Source organism: Salvelinus alpinus, chromosome 29, assembly GCF_045679555.1.
Source record: "Salvelinus alpinus chromosome 29, SLU_Salpinus.1, whole genome shotgun sequence".
Classification (NCBI taxonomy): Eukaryota; Metazoa; Chordata; class Actinopteri; order Salmoniformes; family Salmonidae; genus Salvelinus; species Salvelinus alpinus.
This window is the reverse complement of record NC_092114.1, coordinates 43,147,243-43,173,593: the sequence shown is the minus strand read 5'-3', so window position 1 is coordinate 43,173,593 and position 26,351 is coordinate 43,147,243. Positions and strand designations below refer to the sequence as shown.

General features: G+C 42.7%; 2 protein-coding genes across 2 annotated transcripts; one reads left to right on the top strand and one right to left on the bottom strand.

Annotated features, from left to right (window-relative positions):
• Window positions 1-51: 51 nt before the first annotated feature.
• On the bottom strand, window positions 52-4,721 carry LOC139558766 (zinc finger and BTB domain-containing protein 12-like). Its single transcript, XM_071374186.1, has 5 exons — window positions 4,372-4,721; window positions 3,028-3,248; window positions 2,487-2,681; window positions 2,049-2,246; window positions 52-1,577 (listed from the first exon to the last, which is right to left on the bottom strand). Exons 2-5 carry the CDS (start codon window positions 3,229-3,231, stop codon window positions 486-488), a joined length of 1,689 nt encoding a protein of 562 aa, XP_071230287.1. The 5' UTR covers window positions 3,232-3,248; window positions 4,372-4,721; the 3' UTR covers window positions 52-485.
• Window positions 4,722-16,203: 11,482 nt separating this feature from the next.
• LOC139558765 (E3 ubiquitin-protein ligase RNF5-like) lies at window positions 16,204-26,351 on the top strand. The gene is made up of 6 exons (XM_071374185.1): window positions 16,204-17,200; window positions 21,826-21,844; window positions 22,506-22,618; window positions 22,710-22,764; window positions 22,889-23,000; window positions 23,103-26,351. Exons 1-6 carry the CDS (start codon window positions 16,992-16,994, stop codon window positions 23,210-23,212), a joined length of 618 nt encoding a protein of 205 aa, XP_071230286.1. The 5' UTR covers window positions 16,204-16,991; the 3' UTR covers window positions 23,213-26,351.

The following is a 26,351-nucleotide window of genomic DNA, read 5'->3' as shown; positions in this document are numbered from 1 at the left end:
AGGTTGTATGTACCAACATCCAGTGTTTAAGAAGAAGCTCACCCTCTCAAATACACAAATAAAAAATATTTTATTGGTCAGCCAGTGAGTTACAAATGAGACAGATCTAAAACTGAGGTTTACACAACTCAAGTCCTCCAGAACCACGGTCGTGTAGGTCATCGTTTCCCCCCTTCAATTAAATAAGATAAATAATCAATCCATGTCATTGACTGGCCAGATAAAACCAGTATACACTTCGGCCCAAAAGGAGGACCAGAGTTGTGCACCCCAGGTCTAAAAGGAGGGGTTTTCCCTTTCAAGGTCTTAGTTGGTCCCTCCAGCACACACTTACCTCTTTTCCAACCCTCAAGTCTGAAGGCACACTCCAAACCACTCTTTGGCCATTAGGGCAAAAGGCACGCTTGCTTGAATAACCCCTCTTTACCTCCAACCGAAACCTGTAATGCTTAGTCAATGAGAGTACACTTTGGACAGTGTCCTTGTCAAAAGTCAAATCTGTCCTGAGTGTCTCCCTCTCCTTCCCCTGGCCCTGCCACTCTCTCCATCTCGGCCTGTGCCTCCAGGCTGTTCTGAGCGGTCGTCTTCCCGTGCTGCTCTTTGAGGTGGCGCCGCAGCGCCGGCTTGTGGGCGAAGCGTGAGTGGCAGTAGGCGCAGCAGTGGGGCCGCTCACCGCTGTGCAGGTTCATGTGATCGCACAGCGTGGACTTCTGCGTGAATGTCTTGTCGCAGAGCTGGCAGCGGTGGACTTTGGCACCGCGGTGCACGGTCATGTGACGGTTGAGGTTGCTGGAGTGGTTGAAGTGCTTGCCGCAGCAGGGGCACACGTACAGCAAGTGGGTGGCGCGCGAGTGGACGGCCAGGGAGGGGGCAGAGGGGAAGGTCAAGCCGCATTGCTCGCAAGCCACCGGCCCCGCTGTGCTGGAGGTGGAGCCTACCACTGCGACAGACTCATCCCCCGCCTCGTCACCACCTGTTGGCACAGCCGACATTCCCATATTACCCTCCCCTCCAACACCACTGGGGTCGTCCAGGCTGTAGTGGACCGGCCCATTCCCATTCCGAGGCACCAGCTCCTCTCCCTGAGAGTCCCCCATTCCGTAGTCTAGCCGTGGGAGCTCGCTCCCTGAGAGGAACGCTGACCTCGTGGCTTCCTGGCTGAAGTCCAGGCCGTAGCTCTGCATCATCTCTGCCCCGGTGGGCAGACGCCACGCCTCCTGGTACTGCATACCTAGAGGCCTCCTCTCCCTCTCATGGTACGAGCCACGCTTCCTCTTGAAGCCCCTCCCCCGGCCCACTTTCGGTGAGTCGGTGAGTCGCCGCCTCCAGGCGCGGAGCCCTTCCCTCTCGAAGCTGCTGATGCGGATAGCCATTTCGGCTGGGGTCACGTCGTCCCCCTCGCCCCCTCCCACTATGACACTGTCCGTATCTGGGTACTGGCCCCCCTGATGGCCCTCTGTGGCTTCCTCACCGCCCTCCTCTACCTCTCGCCTCTCTTCCGGCTCCTGCTCATCCTCGATGCAGATTCGGAACACGTCATAATCGTCCCTGCCCTCGTCCTCCTCTGTTACCCTCACCTGGAACAAAATTGAGACCGATTTGAGTGTGCTAGTAATCAATGTCCTTGGGTAGCTACCAGACCTGGGTTCAAATACTATTTAAAATATCTCAATTACTTTCACATACATTCTAAGTATTTATATGTATTTGAAAGGACAAGTAGTTGAATATTTTAATGCATTTGGAAATACTAAAATACACAGACTCAAATACACTCCCATGCATTTAACCCAGGGATTTAAAAATAGTATTTGAAAATACTCTCAAATACAATTTGAGTTTTTACAAATAACCATTAAAATACTAAACCATGCATCTTTTTTTGGGCAGTGTATTTGAAAATAGAATATTTTAAATACCAAATACACATACTACTATTATGTTGATACAATACAGTAACTCTGCTGTTGTAGAGAGTACATGATTCTCACCCATTTATAGATCCAGAGATGGATGCACTGGTAAGTTTTGTTCCTGGATCTACTTACCTTGATCTCATCCAGAGTGTTATGTTCGTCATCGTGTCGTATATCTGTCTTAGTGTGCGAGTCTGTATGGTCATCAGCCTGAGACTGTGCAGGGCTGTGAGGCTGCAGTGAGGGGGAATGATCAGTAGAGGTCGACATAAGGGATTGACTGCTGCCACTGACTGTCACTGGCATCGAGTGACTCTCTTCTGACTTGATCTGAAAATGAGCGGTGGAGAGAAAAATAATGAAGACGAGCTGATTGAATGTCGCCACAGGTAGAACAATCTTACAGTCAACACTGCAAATCCAGCCTTTGTTGAATCACATAGTAGACTAGTATTTGCTTTCTACAACTGAAATGTATGTTAACATTTTATGTTGTGATTTCCAACCAATGCTTCAATAGGGTGCCTACGACTAAACACCAATAAACACTAACCAAAATAAGTAACTAACCTTTGGTGAGCTGGGGTTCCTTGGCTGCATGTACTTGCCCAGGGCTCCCCGGCACTTCTCCACAACATGCTCCATCTGCAGGTAACTAGCAGCCGTCAGGTAATTCACTATCTCCTTGGGGCTGAACTGCAGCACACCGGTGTAACAGGACTGGAGCAGCTCACATACCACCGAGGAACTGTGAAGGACTGACACCTAGAGGGCAAAATAGGACAAAAACGTACCAAACAGTTATTTTGCTGTTACGTCTCAAGAGATTTTTCCTATGACCAATCGCGTAAGCCATAAGTGTCATATCCTGCAAGACTTGTGATAGTATCTACTCGACTGAACCATAATGAGGCGTAGGACTGGAACCACAGCTGGCGTGATACATCTGTGAGCTTCCCAGGCCAAAGATATGCCTATTAAAACAGTCTGATCATTGAAAGGTGCATGTGACAAGAAGTGTCAGGGGCTAGTATATCAGCTGAAGCTGACACAACATTTATGAAACATAACCCAAATAGTGTGTATCAAGGTGGCTTTCACTGGCATCCACCTGCAGTTCAGAGGAAGGGTTAAGCAGGAATTGGTCCCTGAGGAAGGGGGAGCAGGCAGCCAGGACCACTTTGTGTCCCCGGAATGTCTGCCTGCCGCTGGCCACGATGGTGATGTCACAGAACTGCTGCCTGGACCTCAGAGAGTTCATGCTCTTCAGGGTGGCGTCACCGTGACCTGGCAACCGGAAACACAGCACCTCCATCTTAGCTACTGTGGTGCCTATATGAGAGACAAGAAGAGGACATTCTTGACATAATGCAATTATCATGTAAAATATGCAGTACCAGTCAAAGGTTTGGACACACCTACTCATTCAAGGGTTTTTCATTATTCTTCAAAGTAGCTACCCTTTGCTCTTGCACACTCTTGGCATTCCCTCAACCAACTTCATGAGGTAGTCACCTGGAATGCATTTCAATTAACAAGTGTGCCTTGATAATTCATCATGAAGCTGGTTGAGAGAATGCCAAGAGTGTGCAAAGCTGTCATCAAGGCAAAGGGTGGCTACTTTGAAGAATCTGTTGAACACTTTTTTTGGTTACAACATGTGTTATTTCATCGTTTCACTATTATTATACAATGTAGAAAATAGTAACAAATGTATAAAAAGCCTTGAATGAGTAGATGTGTCCAAACGTTTGACTGGTACTGTATATATATATATTATATAATGTAGCACCTGGATCAACCTAAGGGAAACTTGGCACTTTTGGGAGTTTGGACATTTCTCCAGCTTGTCATACTGGCCAAATTCAGACCAGAAAGAGAGCGAGAGAGACGTAAAGTTGTACAAGAGGCATGGTGTTGTCTGACTATTCTTTAAAGAGTAAAAGCACAACAGCTTCCATATCTCGGGTTGACAATCAACATTCCCTGTGATTCTGAACTGATGTTCATGTTAGACAGAGAAGGTCAAGTCATTGTTCACTTGTTTTGTTTTCAAGTCAAGCAGGTCACAACGTGTAACTGAAATCATGCATATGATATGGCTCTCTATAACAAAGTAAACAATCAAGCTACTAACGTTACTAGCCTAGGTTAACCTAGGATAAGATAACCATTAATGTTATATATTTTTCGACCTCGCTACATCCTACTGCTAACGTTACTAGCTAGCTAGTTAGCACTAGCAGCATGTGCTTAGGTCAATTGTGCAGGTTGTAAATTTCGCCAACGTTATTGTGTATCCGACCCCTCTCGTAGCTACCCAGCTAACTTAGTAGTACCAAGCTAGCTTGTTGCCCCCCTAGCCCCAGCCAGGCCAATGTCAACTAGCTAGCAACAAGACCCCTTGCATTAAAAGCCAATACATTGGACATTAGCTAGTTTAGTGTTTCCTTACCTGCTATTACTGTATATATCTTTAATATCTCCTTAATATATGTTTTGTTGTGGAGTAACTAGGCACCCATTCGTTGTATGTTAGCCAACACGCTAGAGAGCCAGCTAGTATGTTTACTTTGTTTAACTAGCTAACGTTAGCATGTTATCAACGGTCGTTACTAGTTACCAAAGCCACTAAGTCATAAACCCCGCCTATTTCTACAAATGATCGTCTTAAAATTGTATTTTAAACCTAACCTTAACCACACTGCTAACTTTATGCATGACATCAAATTAAGCCCCCCTCCCCAAAAAATGTTTTATGATTTAGCTAGCGATTATTTTTACGTGAGTGGACCATCACTTCCCCTGACAACAGCTTGTCAGTCATTTTTTTTAAAGGGAAAGACACAAAAAGGAACGTCTGAAAACTTAGCTACAGTTGAAGTCGGAAGTTTACATACACCTTAGCCAAATACATTTAAACTCAGTTTTTCACAATTCCTGACATTTAATCCTAGTAAAAATTCCCTGTCTTAGGTCAGTTAGGATCACCACTTTATTTTAAGAATGTGAAATGTCAGAATAATAGTAGAGAGATTGATTTATTTCAGCTTTTATTTCCTTCATCACATTCCCAGTGGGTCAGAAGTTTACATACACTCAATTAGTATTTGGTAGCATTGCCTTTAAATTGTTTAACTTGGGTCAAACATTTCAGGTAGCCTTCCACAAGCTTCCCACAATAAGTTGGGTGAATTTTGGCACATTCCTCCTGACAGAGCTGGTGTAACTGAGTCAGGTTTGTAGGCCTCCTTGCTCGCACACGCTTTTTCAGTTCTGCCCACAAATTATCTATAGGATTGAGGTCAGGGCTTTGTGATGGCCACTCCAATACCTTGACTTTGTTGTCCTTAAGCCATTTTGCCACAACTTTGGAAGTATGCTTGGGGTCACTGTCCATTTTGATGACCCATTTGCGACCAAGCTTTAACTTCCTGACTGATGTCTTGAGATGTTGCTTCAATATATCCACATCATTTTCCATCCTCATGATGCCATGTATTTTGTGAAGTGCACCAGACCCTCCTGCAGCAAAGCACCCCCACAACATGATGCTGCCACCCCCGTGCTTCAAGGTTGGGATGGTGTTCTTTGGCTTTCAAGCTTCCCCCTTTTTCCTCCAAACATAACGATGGTCATTATGGCCAAACAGTTCCATTTTTGTTTCATCAGACCAGATGACATTTCTCCAAAAACTACAATCTTTGTCCCCATGTGCATTTGCAAACCGTAGTCTGGCTTTTTTATGGTGGTTTTGAAGCAGTAGCTTCTTCCTTGCTGAGCGGCCTTTCAGGCTATGTCGATATAGGACTTGTTTTACTGTGGATAAAGACAATTTTGTACCTGTTTCCTCCAGCATCTTCACAAGGTCCTTTGCTGTTTTTCTGGGATTGATTTGCACTTTTCGCACCAAAGTACATTCATCTCTAGGAGACAGAACGCCTCTCCTTCCTGAGTGGTATGACGGCTGCGTGGTCCCATGGTGTTTATACTTGCGTACTATTGTTTGTACAGATGAACGTGGTACCTGCAGGCATTTGGAAATTGCTCCCAAGGATGAACCAGACTTGTGGAGGTCATCACATTTTTTTCTGAGGTTATGGCTGATTTCTTTTGATTTTCCCATGATGTCAAGCAAAGAGGCACTGAGTTTGAAGGTTGGCCTTGAAATACATCCACAGGTACACCTCCATTTTATGTAATTGTCTAAGTTGTTTAAAGGCACTGTAAACTTAGTGTATGTAAACTTCTAACCCACTGGAATTGTGATACAGGGAATTATAAGTGAAATAATCTGTCTGTAAACAATTGTTGGAAAAATGTGTAATGCACAAAGTAGATGTCCTAACCGACTTTCCAAAACTATAGTTTGCTAATAAGAAATTTGTGGAGGAGTTGAAAAATGAGTTTTAATGACTCCAACAGGTATGTAAACTTCTGAATTCAGCTGTAGCTGTTTTGGAGTAAACAACCTAAAGTCATTCATGGTTAGTGTGGTGGTTACATTTCTGTATTACCAAATGAGGAGAGAGACAAACTTCACACACTAGTCAGAGTTATACTTAAACTACATCTTTAATAATAAGAGCTTTGCAATAGCAATGACTTTCAATGATGCTCCATTTCTAATGAACCATTGAAAGTGACAACACAAAAGTACAAAGATCTTTTATAGCCAAGATACACCCCTCTCAACCTACATGACGAACAACAAATACATAGAATGGTCACAAGGTTAAGATTTGTATGAAAGGTATCTATAATACATAGCAGACAGCAACTGCTGTGTCAACAGTTTTCATTGTAAAGACCCGTGTCTGGTCCTCCTACTCCAAACTGGAACCGTCTCACCCTGGTACGGTATAGCACAAAAACATTACCTCATGTTATCTGGAATGCTCTTTAGGTTTTATCACCCAAAGACATCGTAAATCTCCTCCGTCAGTGCTATCTCATGGAGGCCCTCCTCAGTAAAACACACACACAATAGTTAACAGAATACTCTATTCTGTCGAATAAAACAACCATTATAATACAATACAAGCATTATAACATAATCTTGCAATTTCCACAACATCAGTGAGCCACATCTTTATCCTCATTATACAGTGAGTTATATATACAGATATCTTCATGTACATTGATTTGGTACTGGAAATCCCTGTATATAGTTCAATTCGTCTGTATTTTATTCCTCTTTCTTTTGTTAGGGACAGTTCAAAACTTACTGGGGTGTGGTGGCTGGTCCAAAATAGGGGAAGGTTGTCAAACTTATTTTTTGCTTTGGGGAGGGTTGTGTGTTTTTTTATTGGGTACAGAGGAGGGTATTGCATTTTTTCTCTGATTTACATTCGCCATTTTACAGGTTTTACTATATAATGTCTTCCATATAGCCACATTTCCTCATCAGCTTGCAAGCGCCTATCCCGTCCATAGCCACAGGAAGTAGAAGTGCTGAGGTTGCTGCAGCAGTAATCCTGTATTAGTGGGACGATATATCCAGGTGATTCTGCAACTTCGGGCACTTTGGCCCTGCAAGCTTTCAGAAATTAAAATGTATTGGAACACCATTTTACCAGAATTATAATTGTCTTTGATTTGTCTAGAAACAATATCTGATCATGGCTGCGATCGTACTATTCAGGAATGTATATATTTTTGTCATTTTTCTCAGACAGCCATCAGACAAATGTCATTTACAGCACGTCATTAAACATACATTTTAGTTGAAAATTAAATATCATACAATTAATAACACATTTCTTATACATTTGTACATGAACTTGCATTGAATCTTATTTTAAGTGCTTTTTAAGGTTTTCCTAAAATCCAAATTCTCTGTTTGCGGCTTTGACCAGGCCATAATTTCTCAGCATGTTGCCTCTGAACATTTTTGAAGCAACTTGTTTGTCCTTGGCTGTAGCGTGGTGCGTAATTGGCGACAGAGAAGTCAGGCACAGGAGAGCAGAACTGGGTAATAATCTGAGATTTATTAAGCAAAACCAACGGCATCCAGAACAACAAGATAAATGGGCACAAAAATAACCCGTTGTGCGCTCACGGGGAACGTGCACAAGCACTACAATAAACAATCCCACACCCAAGACATGGGAGGAACAGAGGGTTAAATACACAACAAGTAAATGAGGGAATTGAAACCAGGTGTGTGGAAAAACAAGACAAAACAAATGGAAAATGAAAAGTGGATCGACGATGGCTAGAAGACCGGCGACACCGACCGCCGAGCGTCGCCTGAACAAGGAGAGGACCCGACTTCGGCGGAAGTCGTGACATTGGCACTGCACATTTTTTGATACTTCTAATTTAACTCTGCAATGAAACAATAAAATCCCTCTCAAGTTCTTCAGAGTTCCTTTTGGGGAATCTTGTCTCTCCATTTTCTTCATCAGTTGATCATACCTTTTTTGTATTACTCAGTTTTCCGTTAAGCTTTATCAAGTTTGACATTTGTCATGCAAAGATCTGTTTTTGAGCGACCTCTTCCAACCTTTTTCCTTCCAGAAAGTATTTGACTTCTCATTCCTGTTGCAGATGATGAGGAAGGGGTATCAGGGCGTGCATCAGGGGCAGATAAGTTAGGGGCAGGTATGATGGCCTCATGTTCTGGCTGCAAGTCATCTGGTGACTAAGGTGTTGTGTTGCCTGATAGGTAGGTCTCCATTGCAACTGTTCTCTTTAAAGTCTGTCTTCTATTCTGTTGGTTGCATTTCCATTGCCATCTCTTGCTTCTTTGTTCTCGCTTTGTAAGCGCAGATATAGATTTTACTTCTCTTTTTTCTTCCAGTATCTCTCCCTCCCATTTTGTGTAAATAACAATATAAAGAGCATACTCACAATAAATATTGATATATCTTTTATTTAATTGACTCTTTCTCTTGAAGATAACATTACATAATGTGTAATTATTCATGTTTTCTCATAGAAAAACATAGTAGAAGCTCAAAAGTCTGGGCAGGGACAAGGGCAAAACAGTGAAATTGAGGTATAAAATGCATCTGAAAAGTAGCTAAAATACTTAGAGGTGAGATGTGTTAAAAAAAAATCTGGGGTGATTGTAGTGTGAACTTAACATGTAAAGATTAAAAATATAGATTTTTAAATAAAATCCCCCAAATTTACCCTGAGGACATAGAAGTTCCTGTAGTTGCACAATCACCCATCCGTCTGTAGTGCGGCCCCCCCCCCCAAAATCTGCCCCCCCACAACAAAAAATTCTCAGCACCCTGATTAGGTTACTTCAAAAGTCTCCAGTAGGCTACCTGCACATGTTCATCCACTCCACTCTAATATAATTCCAGCATCCAAAATCCTCAACGGCCATTAGATCAATGGAAAGAGACTTCTGTTACAAAACACTAAAAAGTTGAATGACATTCTGAGATTTTCAAACCAAGTCTTTGATACTGAGTAGGGAGGTAGGTATTTTTTGTTGTTGTCGAGAAACCGTGATGATAAGTGCTAAATAGATCATTCAAACCATTTCCAATGCACACTGAGTTTTGTGGATATGCACCATACCCTGACAAATTCTGAATCCAGATATGTCTTTTAGACATGAAGGATATTGAGATTATTCCAAATATTACACATGGACATTTTCTTAATCCGGAAATGCACTAATTCAATATCCTGAGATATGTGACATCCTTTTCCTCTGTTCTTGTTGACAAATACTGACTGTATACATCACATATGTGTTTTCTCAGCACATTCAAGATAGGAAGCTATATTGATTCCAGATATGCTTCTCTTGGCTGAGGTCCATATGCAGATCTTGATATGCTGAAAATAAGGACAATTTCTGATGCATTTCTGAGTTTTCACCACGTGCTCAATAATTTGACAAATATGAAATCGATATTTTTCTTTCATGCACAAATTATTTTTGGATTCCCTCCGGATATCATACATGGTATGGCCGGATATTGACTCATTAGATATACTGAGATAGGCCTATGTGAACATCTTAATTTGACTATAGATTATAAATACTGACAGTAGGCTTACATAGTATATTTTCTCAGCACATACAATGCATATGCTCATGACTGAGGTCCATATCAGGATCTTGATATGCTAAATTAGGAACATTCCAGATGTGGATATGAATTGAGGACATGCTCAAATTCAAAAACAGATATTAAATACATATTATTCTTTCAGACTTTAGCGATCATTTGTGAATTCCCTCTGGATAAAGGCATGCGCAAACCACAACAAATCCAAATAAAAGCACTGTAGCCTAGCAACAAGAATTACACTGCACTGGTGTTCCAACTGTCCTTTTTTAATTTGGGGCTGTAAATGGTGTGGTCAAACTGACAACAGGAGAAACAAAGAAGTGAGAAGCTGTTCAGAAAATACCTCAATAAAGTAAACGCTAAAGTGAGTAGCTAAATTGAAATGTTTTATTTATCTTGGTAACTACAATCAAGAACGTTAGCTAATTTAGCCAGCAGCCAGTAGAGCTAGCTAGCTAGACTTGATTGAGGGGTAATGTTAAAAGCTAACTGGTAGCCTAGATAGCTAGCTAACAAATAACAAAATTGCCTTCCCTTCAGGGAAAACATTGTTACCCCCTATAGAGCCTCAAGGTGTCAGCTAACGTTTTAAAATGTTTAGATGTATTTTGTATTACTGGTTAATATCGGATCTCCGCAGATGATGCGAGTAAGACCTTTAACCAGGTCAACATTCACAAGGCCACAGGGCCAGACGGATTACCAGGACGTGTACTCCGAGCATGCGCTGACCAACTGGCATGTGTATTCTCTGACATTTTTAACCTCTCCCTGTTTAGGTCTGTCATACCAACATGTTTCAAGCAGACCACCAAGTCCCTGTGCCCAAGAACACTAAGGTAAGCTGCCTAAATTACTACTGACCCGTAGCACTCACGTCTGTAGCCATGAAGTGCTTTGAAAGGCTGGTCATGGCTCACATCAACACCATTATCCCAGAAACCCTAGACCCCTTCCAATTTGCATACCGCCCCAACAGATCCACAGATGATGCAATCTCTATTGCACTCCACACTGCCCTTTCACACCTGGACAAAAGGAACACCTATGTGAAAATGCTATTTATTGACTACAGCTCAGCGTTCAACACCAAATTGCCCTCAAAGCTCATCACTAAGCTAAGGACCCTGGGACTAAACACCTCCCTCTGCAACTGGATCCTGGACTTCCTGACGGGCCGCCCCCCAGGTGGTAAGGTTAGGTAACAGCACATCCGCCACGCTGATCCTCAACACAGGGGCCCCTCAGGGGTGCGTGCTCAGTCCCCTCCTGTACTCCCTGTTCACTCATGACTGCACAGCCAGGCACAACTCCAACACCATCATTAAGTTTGCAGACGACACAACAGTGGTAGGCCTGATCACCGACAACGGCGAGACAGCCTATAGGGAGGAGGTCAGAGACCTGGCCGTGTGGTGCCAGGACAACAACCTCTCCCTCAACGTGATCAAGACAAAGGAGATGATTGTGGACTACAGGAAAAGGAGGACGGAACACGCCCCATTCTTATCGACAGGGCAGTAGTGGAGCAGGTTGAGAGCTTCAAGTTCCTTGATATCCACATCACCAACAAACTAACATGGTCCAAGCACACCAAGACAGTCGTGAAGAGAGCACAACAAAACCTATTCCGCCTCAGGAGACTGAAAAGATTTGGCATGGGTCCTCAGATCCATAAAAGGTTCTACAGCTGCACCATTGAGAGCATCCTGACAGGTTGCATCACTGCCTGGTATGGCAACTGCTCAGCCTCTGACTGCAAGGCACTACAGAGGGTAGTGTGTACGGCCCAGTACATCACTGGAGCCAAACTTCCTGCCATCCAGGACCTCTATACCATGCGGTGTTAGAGGAAGGCCCTAAAAATTGTCAAAGACTCCAGCCACCCTAGTTATAGACTGTTCTCTCTGCTACTGCACGGCAAGCGGTACCGGAGCGCCAAGTCTACGTCCAAGAGGCTTCTAAACCGCTTCTACCCCCAAGCCATAAGACTACTGAACATCTTATCAAATGGCTACCCAGACTATTTTATTTGCATTGCCCCCCCATTTAAGCTTATGCTACTCTCTGTTATTATCTATGCATAAGTCACTTTAATAACTCTACCCACATGTATATTTTACCTCAATTACCTCGACTAACCGGTGCCCCCGCACATTGACTCTGTATCGGTACCCCCTGTATATAGCCTTGCTATTGTTATTTTACTGCTGCTCTTTAATTATTTGTTACTTTTATTTCTTATTTGTGTTGGTTAACGGCTTGCAAGTAAGCATTTCACTGTAAGGTCTACGTTGTATTCGGCGCATGTGACAAATACAATTTGATTTGATTTGATCAGAATCAAGTCAGTTTGGTAGAAACACACCACTGGTGGGAAAATTAGCGGATTTTAGAATATTCGCATGAAAATCTGTCGCCAATTGGATGGAAACCTAGCTTCTGATAACCATCTAGATGTCACCTTGAAACAAGCATGAACTGCAACAACACCGGGACACAGTAGGTGCATTCGAGCGGATCACTTTTGTCAAGAAGTTACATTTCAAAGTGTGTTGCATTATGGGTATAAGAATTGCCTGACTTGCGACTACATGTTGAATGCATGACCTTTACAACAACCATGTGATCAAAGGTCATGAACTTTCGACTGCAGTCGACTGAACATTTCTGCAGTTGCTCACCAACTGCAACTTGAAGTCGGAACCAAAGCTTGTGGGAGAGACAACCTTCTTCTGTTTTTTTGGAAGCAAAAGGCACTACATGCACATTAAATGGTTGATGTGGCCACCTATCATTGGTTATTATGTTTACTGTTTTGGGTGGATGATTATTTAGAGCCTAAATACATCTTTATCCTTACAATCTAATTACATAGGCCTACATTTGATCCACATTTCTAACATAGATAACAGGTGGGATAACCACATATCAGTCATAGTAAGTGCATTTTTCCTCAACAAAGTAACTATCACCAAAGTCAGAGCTAGTAAAGGTGGAATTATTTAAGGTACTCTTTGAAGAAGTAGGGTTTCAGATGTTTTTGGAAGATGGGCAGGGACTCTGCTGTCTTAGCTTCAGGGTGAAGCTGGTTCCACTATTTGGGTGCCAGGACAAAGAGCTTGGACTAGGCTGAGCGGGAGCTACCCTCCTGTAGGGTGGGGGAGGGCCAAGAGACCAGAGGTGGCAGAATGGAGTGCTTGGGTTGGGGTGTAGGGTTTGAGCATATGTTTATGCACCGAATGGTTGTCTTATGCAATAGAGTATGGTTCTTAGAACTCTCTCTTTTACTTCTGATTGAACTGAGAGGAGTCTTTGAAGCGTGGTCTGGCAACTGTTTAAGAGATGGCTTGGTGACAAAAACCAAACAGCCACATTCCATTCTGTGATTAGTGGTGCATGTGAGACATGTCTCCGGTTTGATTGGGGCGGCATTGTGTGTGGGACTCGAGATAGAGATAGTCGCCTGAAGGAATAGAACAAATATTTCATTGTTTGTTCTCATCCTTGCATCTGGGAAATAACACCAGAGGCAGATGACCACAGGATAAAGCCAAAGTGGCTTCTGGAGCCCCCCAATCTATATGGGAGGTGTTTGAACCAGCTATGACTGAGCAATCTTGGCATCAGCTATATAAGGAACAGCGTGGTCTGTAAAGGGTAGGCTGCTGGTCCTAATTATTGCAATAATTAATCGATATTGAATAAAGATGATTGTTTGAAGAAATGACAAAGTCTCACTCACTTCAATAGAATATTCCACCACACGCCGATGACGTGGATGTCGATTAAGGCAGCCCCCCGCACCTCTCTGATTCAGAGGGGTTGGGTTAAATGCGGAAGACACATTTCAGTTGAATGCATTCAGTTGTACAACTGACTAGGTATCCCCCTGTCCCTTCCCTTTCACCTTCCAACAGGACAAGTCAATGTAAGAGTGGCTTCGGGACAAGTCTCTGAATGTCCTTGAGTGGTCCAGCCAGAGCCTGGACAACCATCTCTGGAGTGACTTGAGGTTGAGAGGTCTAACGTAACAAAATGTGGAAAAAGTGAAGGGGTCTGAATACTTTCCAAATGCACTGTATCTCACATTCTCCCACATTTCAGGTTGGCAACAGAGGGAACCCAAACATGAGCAAAAAAACTGTACTATTAATGCAGAAAGTATTCCCCCTTTTTCACAGCAACTATTTCCTTTTTCTTTGATGTTACAGACAAACTAGGACAAAAAATAGTAGCCTGCCTCTGACATTATCAGAAACTTGTCCATACTGGTATATACATTTATCAATATAATACCAACCAACCTCTTGACCTTGGGGGGTTTATTTATTTAATGCATTATAGTGCCATTGTAACGGTAACGCACAATTAATAAAGATGGTACCATATAATTTTTGGTACTATTTAGCATAATTGTGCGTTACTGTGGTAGAATGTATAATGCAGGTTAAAACCATGGTATTTCCATGATCCACATTTATACCATGGTAAAAATGAGGATATCGTGGTATTATTTAGGTACATGGCAGTACCATCATACTTCAAAGTTAAAACCATGGTACATTTCCATGACTAAGACTATACCATGGTATGAATGAAAGTACCAAAGTAGTCATTTCCATTGGGGGTTTAGGCTGGGTTTCTGTAGGCCTTTAATCACTTTGTGACAACTGCTGATGTTAAAAGGGCTTTATAAATATATTTGATTGATCATCATTATATTCATTCATTGGACCAGTGCTTGACTTGGGCACGAGCTCACCGGAGCTGAGTACCGGTGTTGTACCGAAAAGCTCCCCCCTGCCAGATGCGACTTGCTTGCTAGTTGAGATTTCTGATCACGTTAGGCTGCGTTTCATTTTATTTTTTATGTTGGTTTGATCGTGGGGGAGGCAATAGTAATGTCTGCAGTTTTCAGTTTGGCTATTTGTTTCAAGTGTATTAGTCTATAAATAAATCTCGTTGACAAAATTCGTCATCTCTCCCATGTCTTATTTGACTAGTAGTTGTTCTGAAAAAAGATCCAATCAAATTTAGGCAGTTAGCCTAGTGGTTAGAGCATTGGACTAGTAACCGAAAGGTTGCAAGATCGAATCCCCTCGCTGACAAGGTAAAAATCTGCAGTTCTGCCCCTGAACAAGGCAGTTAACCTACTGTTCCTAGGCCGTCATTGAAAATAAGAATTTGTTCTTAACTGACTTGCCTAGTTAAATAAAGGTAAAAATAAAATAAACATCAGCTGATGTCAAAGTGCTGTACAGAAACCCAGCCAAAAAACCCAAACAGCAAGCAATGCAGGTGTAGGACGTTGGCTAGGAAAAACTCCCTAGAAAGGCCAGAACCTAAGAAGAAACCTAGAGAGGAACCAGGCTATGAGGGGTGGCCAGTCCTCTTCTGGCTGTGCCGGGTGGAGATTATAACAGAACCAAGATGTTCAAATGTTCATAGATGACCAGCAGGGTCAAATAATAATAATCACAGTGGTTGTCGAGGGTGCAACAGGTCAGCACCTCAGGAGTAAATGTCAGTTGGCTTTTCATAGCCGATCATTCAGAGTATCTCTACCGCTCCTGCTGTCTCTAGAGAGTTGAAAACAGCAGGTCTGGGACAGGTGAGGATTCCATAGCCACAGGCTGAACAGTTGAAATTGTAGCAGCAGCACAGCCAGGTGGACTGGGGACAGCAAGGAGTCATCAGGCCAGGTAGTCCTGAGGCATGGTCCTTGGGCTCAGGTCCTCCGAGAGAGAGAACGAGAGAATAAGAGAGAGCATACTTAAATTCACACAGAACACCGGATAAGACAAGAGAAATACTCCAGATATAACAGACTGACCCTAGCCACCCGACATATAAACTACTCCAGCATAAATACTGGAGGCTGAGACAGGAGGGGTCAGGAGACACTGTGGCCCCATCCGATGATACCCCCAGACAGGGCCAAACAGGAAGGATATAACCCCACCCACTTTGCCAAAGCACAGCCCCCACACCACTGAAATGTTTATTTCTTGCCTACATTTTACACCCTCTTTATGTCCTCCCCACTTCTAATTTCCTTAATTTTGTGGCTAGTCAAATACTTTCTGTGACACATCAGAGTCAAATACTTCCTATAGAACAAACAGGATAGGCAACCGAAATTAATAATTAATGTACGTGTTATATTAAGAGGGAGTAAAATATAGGCAAGCAAACATTTCAGAACAACTACTAGTCGAATAAGACATGGGAGCGAATTTTGGCAGAGATTTATTTATAGACTTATACACTTGAAACAAATAGCCAAACCGAAAACTGCAGACATTAGTAGTGCCTCCCCGCTATCAAACCGTCATGAAAATCAAATGAAACGCAGCCGAACGTGATCAGAAATCTCAACTAGCAAGCAAGTCGCAGCAATGAAGACTTGAGTGCGTGCGCGGTCAAGCAAGTAGCAGCAATGAAGACTTGAGTGCGTGCGCGTTCACGCGAAATTGGGTATTCTGGCAGGGGTGAGCTTTTCGACACCTAAAAGGTTCTACTGCTTGATCTCCTGTTCCTCTTTTAGAATATTAATATAGTAGTGTAGTGCTTGAGCTTCATACAGTATGCAGATAGGCAGCAACTGCTTCTCCAATAGAAAATCCCCGATCACACTTGTAGGCGATGTCATTGCGACATCTGTTAGCTAATCTCGTGCAGAACAGGAACGAAAATGAAAACGTGTCAGTTTGTCACTTTCACGAGTTCTGAGTAATAACAGGTCAACGTCTTAAGACATTGGATCGAATCTAAGTTGTGCCTTTAGATTTCGAGAAAATTAACAACTAAGGAATAATCTTTCACTTCGCTCATTGACTTCTCAAACCCCAGCATGGTCTGTTTCGCAAGTGTTCCCGGAAGTCTCGCGGTTTAGAAACGCTGTGCTTTTTAAACTCCTCCCAGTTGTTTCTTATTTTTTTACGGAAACGGAAGGGGTGGTACACATGTAAAGTGAAACCTCGAAGCTAGCTCTCGTCTGCCCGAGTTATTACTTTGTCAGTAAACAATTATGGCGGCCGCGGATCCCTGGTCCTCGAGTCATGACAGGCCCGCAAGCAGAGGAGAGTTCCCGGCTGGTGAGAGCAGCAACGAGCGCGATGGCCCGGGAGGAAGCGGCGGAGAGGGAGAATCCGAGCCAGATCGGTCAACATTCGAATGCAACATTTGTTTGGACACAGCAAGGGACGCTGTCATCAGCTTGTGCGGGCACTTGTTCTGGTACGAGCCGTGGTATACTTTCGATCAATCGCGAGTAATAGGGAATGTTGTTGCATTCTAACAGCTTACTTACATACATAACCAGCGGGCATTGCCTTGTTTACCTTTAACACATTTCCGTTAGCTAACTTCTATGCAATAACAAGCGGGTTGTTTGTCGGATCACACCCATACGTCGATGACAAATGCATGCACAATGTTTGTGTATATAGTTAACAAGCAAGATGGCTAACTTGAAGTCTAGCTAGTAGATGATCTACTAGATAACGTTAATCATGGATGAGTGTTGGTTGGCTGAGTGTCATACATTAGCCAACCCAACCCATCGAAATAAAGTGCATTTGACTGATATGCTCCTCACCTCAACTTTACAACATTGATTCACACATTTTTATCAACATTAACTAAATTTAGCTAGGTAAGTTAGATTGTTGTACGATCTCGCTACCTGGCTTTAGTTGGCTACGTTGCGTTGGTCGTAGCCCTCGATCATGACTTTCAGTTCCATTACACAGTTCAATCGTGCTTCTACATCTGCATTGCTTGCTGTTTGAGGTTTTAGACTGGGATTCTATATAGCACTTTGACATAGGCTGACGTAAAAAGGGCTTTATGAATAAATGTGTTTGATTGATTAAAGAGTCATTGGGCGAAGGCTTATTCTGTATGGGTTAGTTTTGTTTAAGAGCCCAGACGCTCGGTCTGAACATTAACACGAATCGCTTGCCTTACGGTATTGGAAGCATAATGACCTTATCATTCATATCAGCGACAAATAATAATAAAAAGGTTCAATTGATACACTCCTTTTATAGGGTTCCCACGCGGCCATATTGTCATGTTGCAGCGCTTGTTTATGGAAAACATACGGAAGACAGTGGACTGACTACCTGTGCTAATTAGCGATCTGCGTCTCTGAACACCGTGTTAATAACTCAAAAAATGGAAGCCACAAACGTGTTGTCACTGAAAATACTGTCAGCTGCAACTGTGTGTTTTGCATTTGTGAAATCTTTTTGATGTCATATGAAATTAAAGGGATTTATGGTTCTAGAACCGTACCGCAATTTAGAATCGATCGTATTTGGCTGTTTTGGCTTCCAGAGCCAATTCGCTAGTCTGAATACCAATATTTTTAGCTAACGTGCCACTCCTTGTCATTGTCACATAACATGGAGTACAGTGAGTGGATTAGCTAAAGAGACTGGTACCCATCCTACCAATTCGTCTTTAAACACAACATGTAAGGTCCTTGGACTAAGGCTCTTTTTATGCCATTATTGGGCTATTCTGGACGCAACCTAGTTGGCTAGCTATCAGCATCTTGCCAAAATCATTATTGTGGAACTTGAGTCATGTCCCCTTTCAGTTGCACCTGTGTGCAAGCTACAGCAACAATGTATCGATCTGACGTTTGCAATGTAACAGTGAATGCCTCGCTTGCGCACACCTGCTTGCTGCATGGAGCTCAGTCAGTGGTTGAGGTTGAGCCTCTGCATTGGGTTAATAACTATTACACACTCTGCTATAGGCAATGGGTAACTTTGGTGAACCTCACTCATTCACTAAACAATAATTGATTCTACCAAGCACACATCGTCACCAAGCACACATCGTCACCAGCTTAGATACTAGCTGACATTGACATGTGAATCATGTATTACAAAAAGCAGGCATTGACCTTCAAGGTTCTGCAAAGTTGTTGGCTTAAGGTTGCACTGTTTGTATTGTAAACATGCATGTAGTTGGTCTCACTGACTTATTCATGCCTTATTCAGTAGTCACGTCTACGGGTTTCATTTCAGATTAGGGGCGAGTGTGTGGAATTGGTGTCAGAGGTACTGTCACTATAAAGGGGTAAGAATAGACCCACAGTGTCCACGACATAAAAGACTCTCTCCAGTACAGTGTGTCGTTTACAAAATAGCCTCCAACACTCTACTCAACAAACTGGATGTAGTCTATCACAGTGCCATCCGTTTTGTCACCAAAGCCCCATATACTACCCACCACTGCGACCTGTAAGCTCTCGTTGGCTGGCCCTCGCTTCATACTCGTCGCCAAACCCACTGGCTCCAGGTCATCTACAAGTCTCTGCTAGGTAAAGCCCCACCTTATCTCAGCTCACTGGTCACCATAGCAGCACCCACCCGTACGTAGCACGCGCTCTAGCAGGTGTATCTCACTGGTCACCCCCAAAGCCAATTCTTTCTTTGGCCGCCTCTCCTTCCAGTTCTCTGCTGCCAATGACTGGTACGAACTGCAAAAATCACTAAAGCTGGAGACTCTTACCTCCCTCACTAGCTTTAAGCACCAGCTGTCAGAGCAGCTCACAGATCACTGCACCTGTACATAGCCCATCTGTAAATAGCCCATCCAATCTACCTCATCCCCATACTTTATTTATTTATATCTTGCTCCTTTGCACCCCAGTATCTCTACTTGCACATTCATCTTCTGCACATTCTACCATTCCAGTGTTGACTCGCTATATTGTAATTACTTTGCCACCATGGCCTATTTGCCTTACCTTCCTTATACTACCTCATTTGCACATGCTGTATATAGACTTTTCTACTGTATTATTGATTGTATGTTTGTTTATTCCATGTGTAACTCTGTTGTTGTGTGTCGAACTGCTTTGCTTTAGCTTGGCCAGGTCGCAGTTGCAAATGAGAACTTGCTTGTTCTCAACTAGCCTACCTGGTTAAATAAAGGTGAAATAAAATCAACAGTTGATGAGCAATAAGACTTGATGGAACACACATTCCTGAACTGTTCTCAATGAAAAATAGATTTATTTTTTATTTAAAAAATTGAACTAGCTATTTCATGTACATTATTCATGCAAAGAGGAATAGTGTTAATCTCGATTTCCTTTAGAAAATGGTATCATTTAGTGAGAAATTATTTGGAGATTCATGTCTCACTTATACTAAAGTAAGTCCACTTGAATACCCCTATCCCCATTGAGGGTGAAAGGCTTAAGCTTCCAATAGCTGATATTGAGCCCCCACGTGGGAGATAAGGAGGAAGTCTCCTTCCCTAGAGCCAAAGCCTATATTTGAATGTAACAATGTAGCTGGAGAGACCTGTGGAGAGTAAGAGTGGTCACATTTTCTGCAGAGCAGACACTCATTTGACGACAGGAGCATCTCGGTAGTATGAAGAGGCTCATTTCCTCTTCTTCGTCAGCGTTGGCCTGAAAACGCATGCTAGTTGGAAAACAAGCATGTATGGTTGATGCTTGCAGAAATTTGTTTTTGCTGACCATATCCACATTTCATGGGAATGGGAATGCCACTAATCTTGAGATTTCTTCTCTATTGTCCTTTATTATGGGAAGGCAAGTCCTCTCTTCCTGGTGTAAACATTCTGTTGGTTAATACTAAGCTCCCCTAGACTCTGTGTAAATTTTCTGAATTTGACCAGGATAGTGTTTTTCTAAAATTGGAGGATAGAATAAAATGTTACACAGCCCTAAAACTTGAAATCCTGACAGGCTGGTGTTTGAACCAGTTAGGCTGTACTGAAGAATGGAAATATATATTTTGATGTTTGACACTTCTCAATAGAGGGCTCATTTCATTGTCGAACCTCCAGTCTTCTCCATGCGCTAAAATATTGCAATGGACTGACGATGACTAATCATTTGATGTAAAACATCAGTGGGTATCTGAGACTGCATTAGGCTAGATTTCCCTGACAACTAATGTCTCATTTCCATCTAATTTAGCCTACTTAGCACAGGTAGCTAGACTAGAGTACACACTTCACCTGTCTCCCACAGATCTAATGTGCAGTCGCTGCTTTCTTTCCACTGGTGCCTAAATAAGCTCTTCACCTGACAAAACTCTTAAAACCCTCCCAGAACCATGGTCACTGCCCAGCTCTACAAATGCTGTTTATGCTCCATAGAGCCACAAACCAGTTTCAGAATGCAAATGTATGGCACGCTTTTAGCCCATGTGTTGTCACCATAGACAACGAGAAGGGGCAGCTCCATTTCACCATTGTCTTAGGGGCTTTGGATGTTCTCTTCCTTCTATTTCTATCGTTGTCACATTCACGATAGTCCTCTTTGTAACCATGGTTTTTGGAACCAACAATGCCGCGCTATGTTACATCTACCATCCTGCTGTCCCACAATGCAGCAATCTGGCCAGCAACGAGGCGCGATGGTGCTAACGAGCGATGACAGATGGAGCTAATTAAAACTAACGATGGGGAGCCGGGATAATTTGAATCACTCGCATGGTTAAGGTCAGAACAGGGTAACCAGATGCACCCTGTAGGTGGGGGCCTACTGGGAAAACAAGGCGAATATGGATTCCAAAATCTAGCCCACTAACTAGGCCTATGGGAGAATCTCAATTGCATACTCCTCGCCTCAAAGCCAATTGGAGGAGAAGGTCAGAGGAGAGCGACCTCTGACTTTCTCATCCATTGTGTTTTGAAAATGAGACGAGGAGAGAGGAAGCGAGGAGTATGCAATTGAGAATCACCCTGTGTGTCAATTCAGACTCAATTAAGTAGGCCGTTAGGAGGTTCCTCCAAATGTCACCAGGTTTCTAGGTGATGCCATAATACCCACTTTAACCATTTTTTCCTTCTCTCTTTCACAGCTGGCCCTGCCTTCATCAAGTAAGTATTCCATTTTAAAGGTGTTATCTTTAGTTTCACAGTACGGGTAAATATTAGCTACACCTTTCCTACTGGTTGAAACCAGCCCTCAATCCCTGTCCCATGACATGACCGGAGACCAACCTTGGTCAGTCAGCTGATTTAGTGCAGCTTGTTGATAATGTTCTTAAAGTCACATTCATTACACCAGTGTTTACTGTCAACCCCCTTTTGTCCTCAAGGTGCTGTAGATTATAGCACAAGCTGTACATGCACCGCAACATGATTAGTGTTGCATATCCTTCTCCTTTATTGTCTGAGAACAAGTCAATGTTTTTCTTTCATTAGTTACTGAGCTAACTCTGTTGATAGAAGAGTGTCAACGCTAGTGCCTTGTGTACCGAGCTGTCGTACTTGCTCTACTGCTTAAAACTCTTATATTGATGACACACAGAAAGTGCAAAGTATAATTTGGAATTATTTTGCCCCTTTTTTGAATTTGAATAAATCATTCTACTACAGTATATTATTAAGTCCTTTTACATAACACACTATATCCCATAGATCTACCTTGTGTGTTGCACATTGTAGTAAGTCAGTGCATGCCAATAGACTGACAGTATTGAACAGACAGTAAAGTATGGCTTCTGTCTCTCTTTCCCTCCCCTTCTCTGTCGTGCAGTGGTTGGAGACACGGCCCAGCCAACAGCAGTGTCCTGTGTGTAAAGCGGGCATCAGCAGAGAGAAAGTCATCCCCCTCTACGGCAGAGGGAGCTCCAGCCAAGAGGACCCCAGGTACACTGTGTGTGTGTGTGTTTGAGCGTGCATGGTTGTACACATGTGACACTGAGAAACTGCATTGGTTAACTGGTGTTTCGTCCTCCAGGTTGAAAACCCCGCCTCGGCCTCAGGGACAGAGAACGGAGCCAGAGAGCAGAGGGGTGAGGCCTCCTCTTCATCACTTACATTAGAATGAGTTTAATATGACATTTATTGCATGGTTCTTTGTGTGTTCACTCTATTTGTAATGAGTGACCACTATTCTGCTCTTTCCTCTTCTTGCAGCCCTTCCAGGGGTTTGGGGACACTGGCTTCCACATGTCCTTTGGGATCGGTGCATTCCCATTCGGCTTCTTCACCACAGTCTTCAACACCAATGACCCCTTCCACAGAGCAGGTACACACAAACAGACACCCACACAACCATAATGTATTCCTTGACACAATGGCTATTGGCTGCTCATTGCAATGTTATCACTGTTCTCTCCCCCCCCCCCAGACGCATACGCAGCCGATCACCAAGGCAACCCTGACAACGGCAACAACTGGCAGGACTCTCTCTTCCTGTTCGTGGCCATCTTCTTGTTCTTCTGGCTGCTGACTGTGTGAGGGAGAAGATGGATAGAAGGTGGAAAAGGAGAGGTGTAGGGATGGGGGAGTATGTGTGGGTGTGTGTGTGTGTATGTATATATATTACACACACATCAAAGCATCAGGAACGACCGACTTTCTGGCTCAGTAGTGACTGGGAGACTTTAGACCATAGATGGGTGGTGGTGGGATGACTGTCAGTTTACTCTTAGCAAGCGATATCTAATGCAGCAAACAAACGAGTCAAATATTTGTGTATTTCCCCCCCCCACCCCCGCCCAAATGATTTACGAGATTCATTTGGATTGGGAGAGTACACTGAGACACCACTCTGTGGTGGTGGATGATACCCAAACGTGAGGGTGAGTGAAGCGAAGTCAATCTTTCGACCTTTCTCTGCATTTGTACATAAATACACCACATGCACACACACACACACACAGTGGATACCACGCACACACACACACACACAGTGGATACCACACACACACACACACACACAGTGGATACCTGGGTTGAAGCGTGGGGGCTGACTTTTTAGGGATGGGTCTGGTGTATAGACTGGAATCAGTGTTGAGAGAAATGGTTGGATTGAGTTAATTGTAAATTAGGGGAGTATGACAATGATCACTAAGTAACTTTACTGTACCACAATACCTATGTAATGTGGTTAACATAGAGATACAGTTGAAGTCGGAAGTTTACATACACCTTAGCCAAATACATTTAAACTCAGTTTTTCACAATTCCTGATATTTAATCCTAGTAAAAAATCCTTGTTTTAGGTCAGTTAGGATCACCACTTTATTTTAAGAATGTGAAATGTCAGAATAATAGTACAGAGAAGGATTTATTTCAGCTTTTATTTATTTCGCACCGAAGTGCGTTCATCTCTAAGAGAAAGAATGCGTCTCCTTCCTGAGTGGTATGATGGCTGTGTGGTCCCATGGTGTTTATACTTACATACTATTGTTTGTACAGAATAACGTGGTACCTGCAGGCGTTTGGAAATTTCTCCCAAGGATGAACCAGACTTGTGGAGGTCATCAAAAAAATTCTGAGGTCTTGGCTGATTTCTTCTTTTGTTTTTCCCATGATGTCAAGCAAAGAGGCACTGAGTTTGAAGGCCTTGAAATGCAGCCACAGGTACACCTCCAATTGACTCATATGATGTCAATTAGCCTATCAGAAGCTTCTAAAGCCATGCCATCCTTTTCTGGAATTTTCCGCGCTGTTTAAAGGCACAGTCAACTTAGTGTATGTAAACTTCTGACCCACTGGAATTGTGATGCAATGAGTTAAGTGAAATAATCTGTCTGTAAACAATTGTTGGAAAAATGACTTGTCATGCACAAAGTATATATCCTAAAACTATAGTTTGTTAACAAGAAATTTGTGGAGTGGTTGAAAAATGAGTTTTAATGACTCCAACCTAAGTGTATGTAAACTTCCGACTTCAACTGTACTTCCGACTTCAACTGTACTTAGACAAAATGGAATACAAAAATTGCCCTTCGAAGGAATTTCAGGTTTAGGCTATTCCCCAAATATTGGAGCTTGTTTGAGTTTTAAGGGAGGGTGAGAATGGGATTATAACCTGATACAATAAAAATAAAAAATTGCTATAGACACTTTTTCCCCCCAGGCCAAAGAGCAATGTATCACCGTCAAGTACGATTTTGGGAAAATGTATTTGAATAGTCCTGATTACAACTAAACTGATTCAATTTTTGTCTGTAGATTTTAAGAAAATAATTTAGGAATATTCTTTAGGATGGTCTACAGACAGGTACAATAACAACTTTGTATATTCTCTTAACAAACTGCCATTGCACTGTGAAGTCGTAGATAAGACAGGCCTAATAATGTGGACACGTTATGAGAGTTCTTTGTCATATATGTTAACAGACTAACACTATTGTAAAGAGTCATGAGAGTAGTGTACGGGAAGGCTGGAGTGAGCAGTATTGTGTACAGTTGTGCTCTGGAGAATTCGCCACATATGAGTAAATACTGTATGATGTCACAGTATTTTCTGGGGGACAGTTAGTGGAACATTTAAATCTACAAATCAAAATGATCTGGAACACAACACAGGATCCTTTTGATCTGGATGAAATGTACTAAAAACCTGTCCTTGGGGGTTTGTAGCTGGGCACAGTGCTACAAAGGAAAATATGACAGCAGAGTCACGTTCATTAAGGCACAACATAGCAAAATAAAACAAGTGTTTATTGGACAAATTCAGATTGTACCTGTTTCACTGTTTTGTACAGTTTACTTCCGTTTTGTGCCTACTGAACATGACCCAGGTGCATAAGTCAATACAGTGTTTGTCAGATCCTTTTTGACTTAAGTCAGAATGAGTATTTGATGTTATCTGCAGCTGAAATAAATTAAATGCGATGAGCAACATGAACTGTGCCCAATGTGACGACATGAACTATTATAACTGTAAGATTTCAATGAGTGTTTCTCCTGATTGTAAGTGTTTGTGTGTCTGTCTGTATATACACATTTGTATATATGAATATTGTAAAGGCTGTTTTTACGTGTTTCCGAATGACCAGCCATGGCAATGAGACAAGATGTGAGATGGCTCGAGTTTAACCTGGCCAGCATGTCATGATGTAGCAGAGTCCCCCTCTTCCACTCAGTGAAAGACAAGTTACATTTCTGTACTCGTACAATGCACTCTAACCTATCTGACCGGTATATGTATGAAAAGGAAACAGAAACTCCCATTTCACCCTACCCATTTCATTTTGATACAACTCCTGTGAAGTCTATGAAATGGGTTGAAGATCAAGAGTGTCCAGGAACTCTGTAGCACCTTACCAAACAGCACCAGCCCAATAACATCCATGCAAGGGGTTGAGTAAAGGAAGGGCTATGGGGGCACGAAATGATGGAAGAGGGTGGTCTTTCTTGTGATGTACAGTTGAAGGGGCTAAGTAATTTCATACATATCACTGTCTGATCAAGCTAGGCATTTGTATTCTGAGTCTTTTGTGACACAAAAAAAAGATGGAAATGACATTTGTTTTGCAAGTCTTTTGCTAGACGACACAGTGGGACATTGTGCAAAACCGAATGGTCACGGAGCTGTGGAAATGTTTTCCTGCACTCTGAATAAATAGTTGTTTAATACATTTAA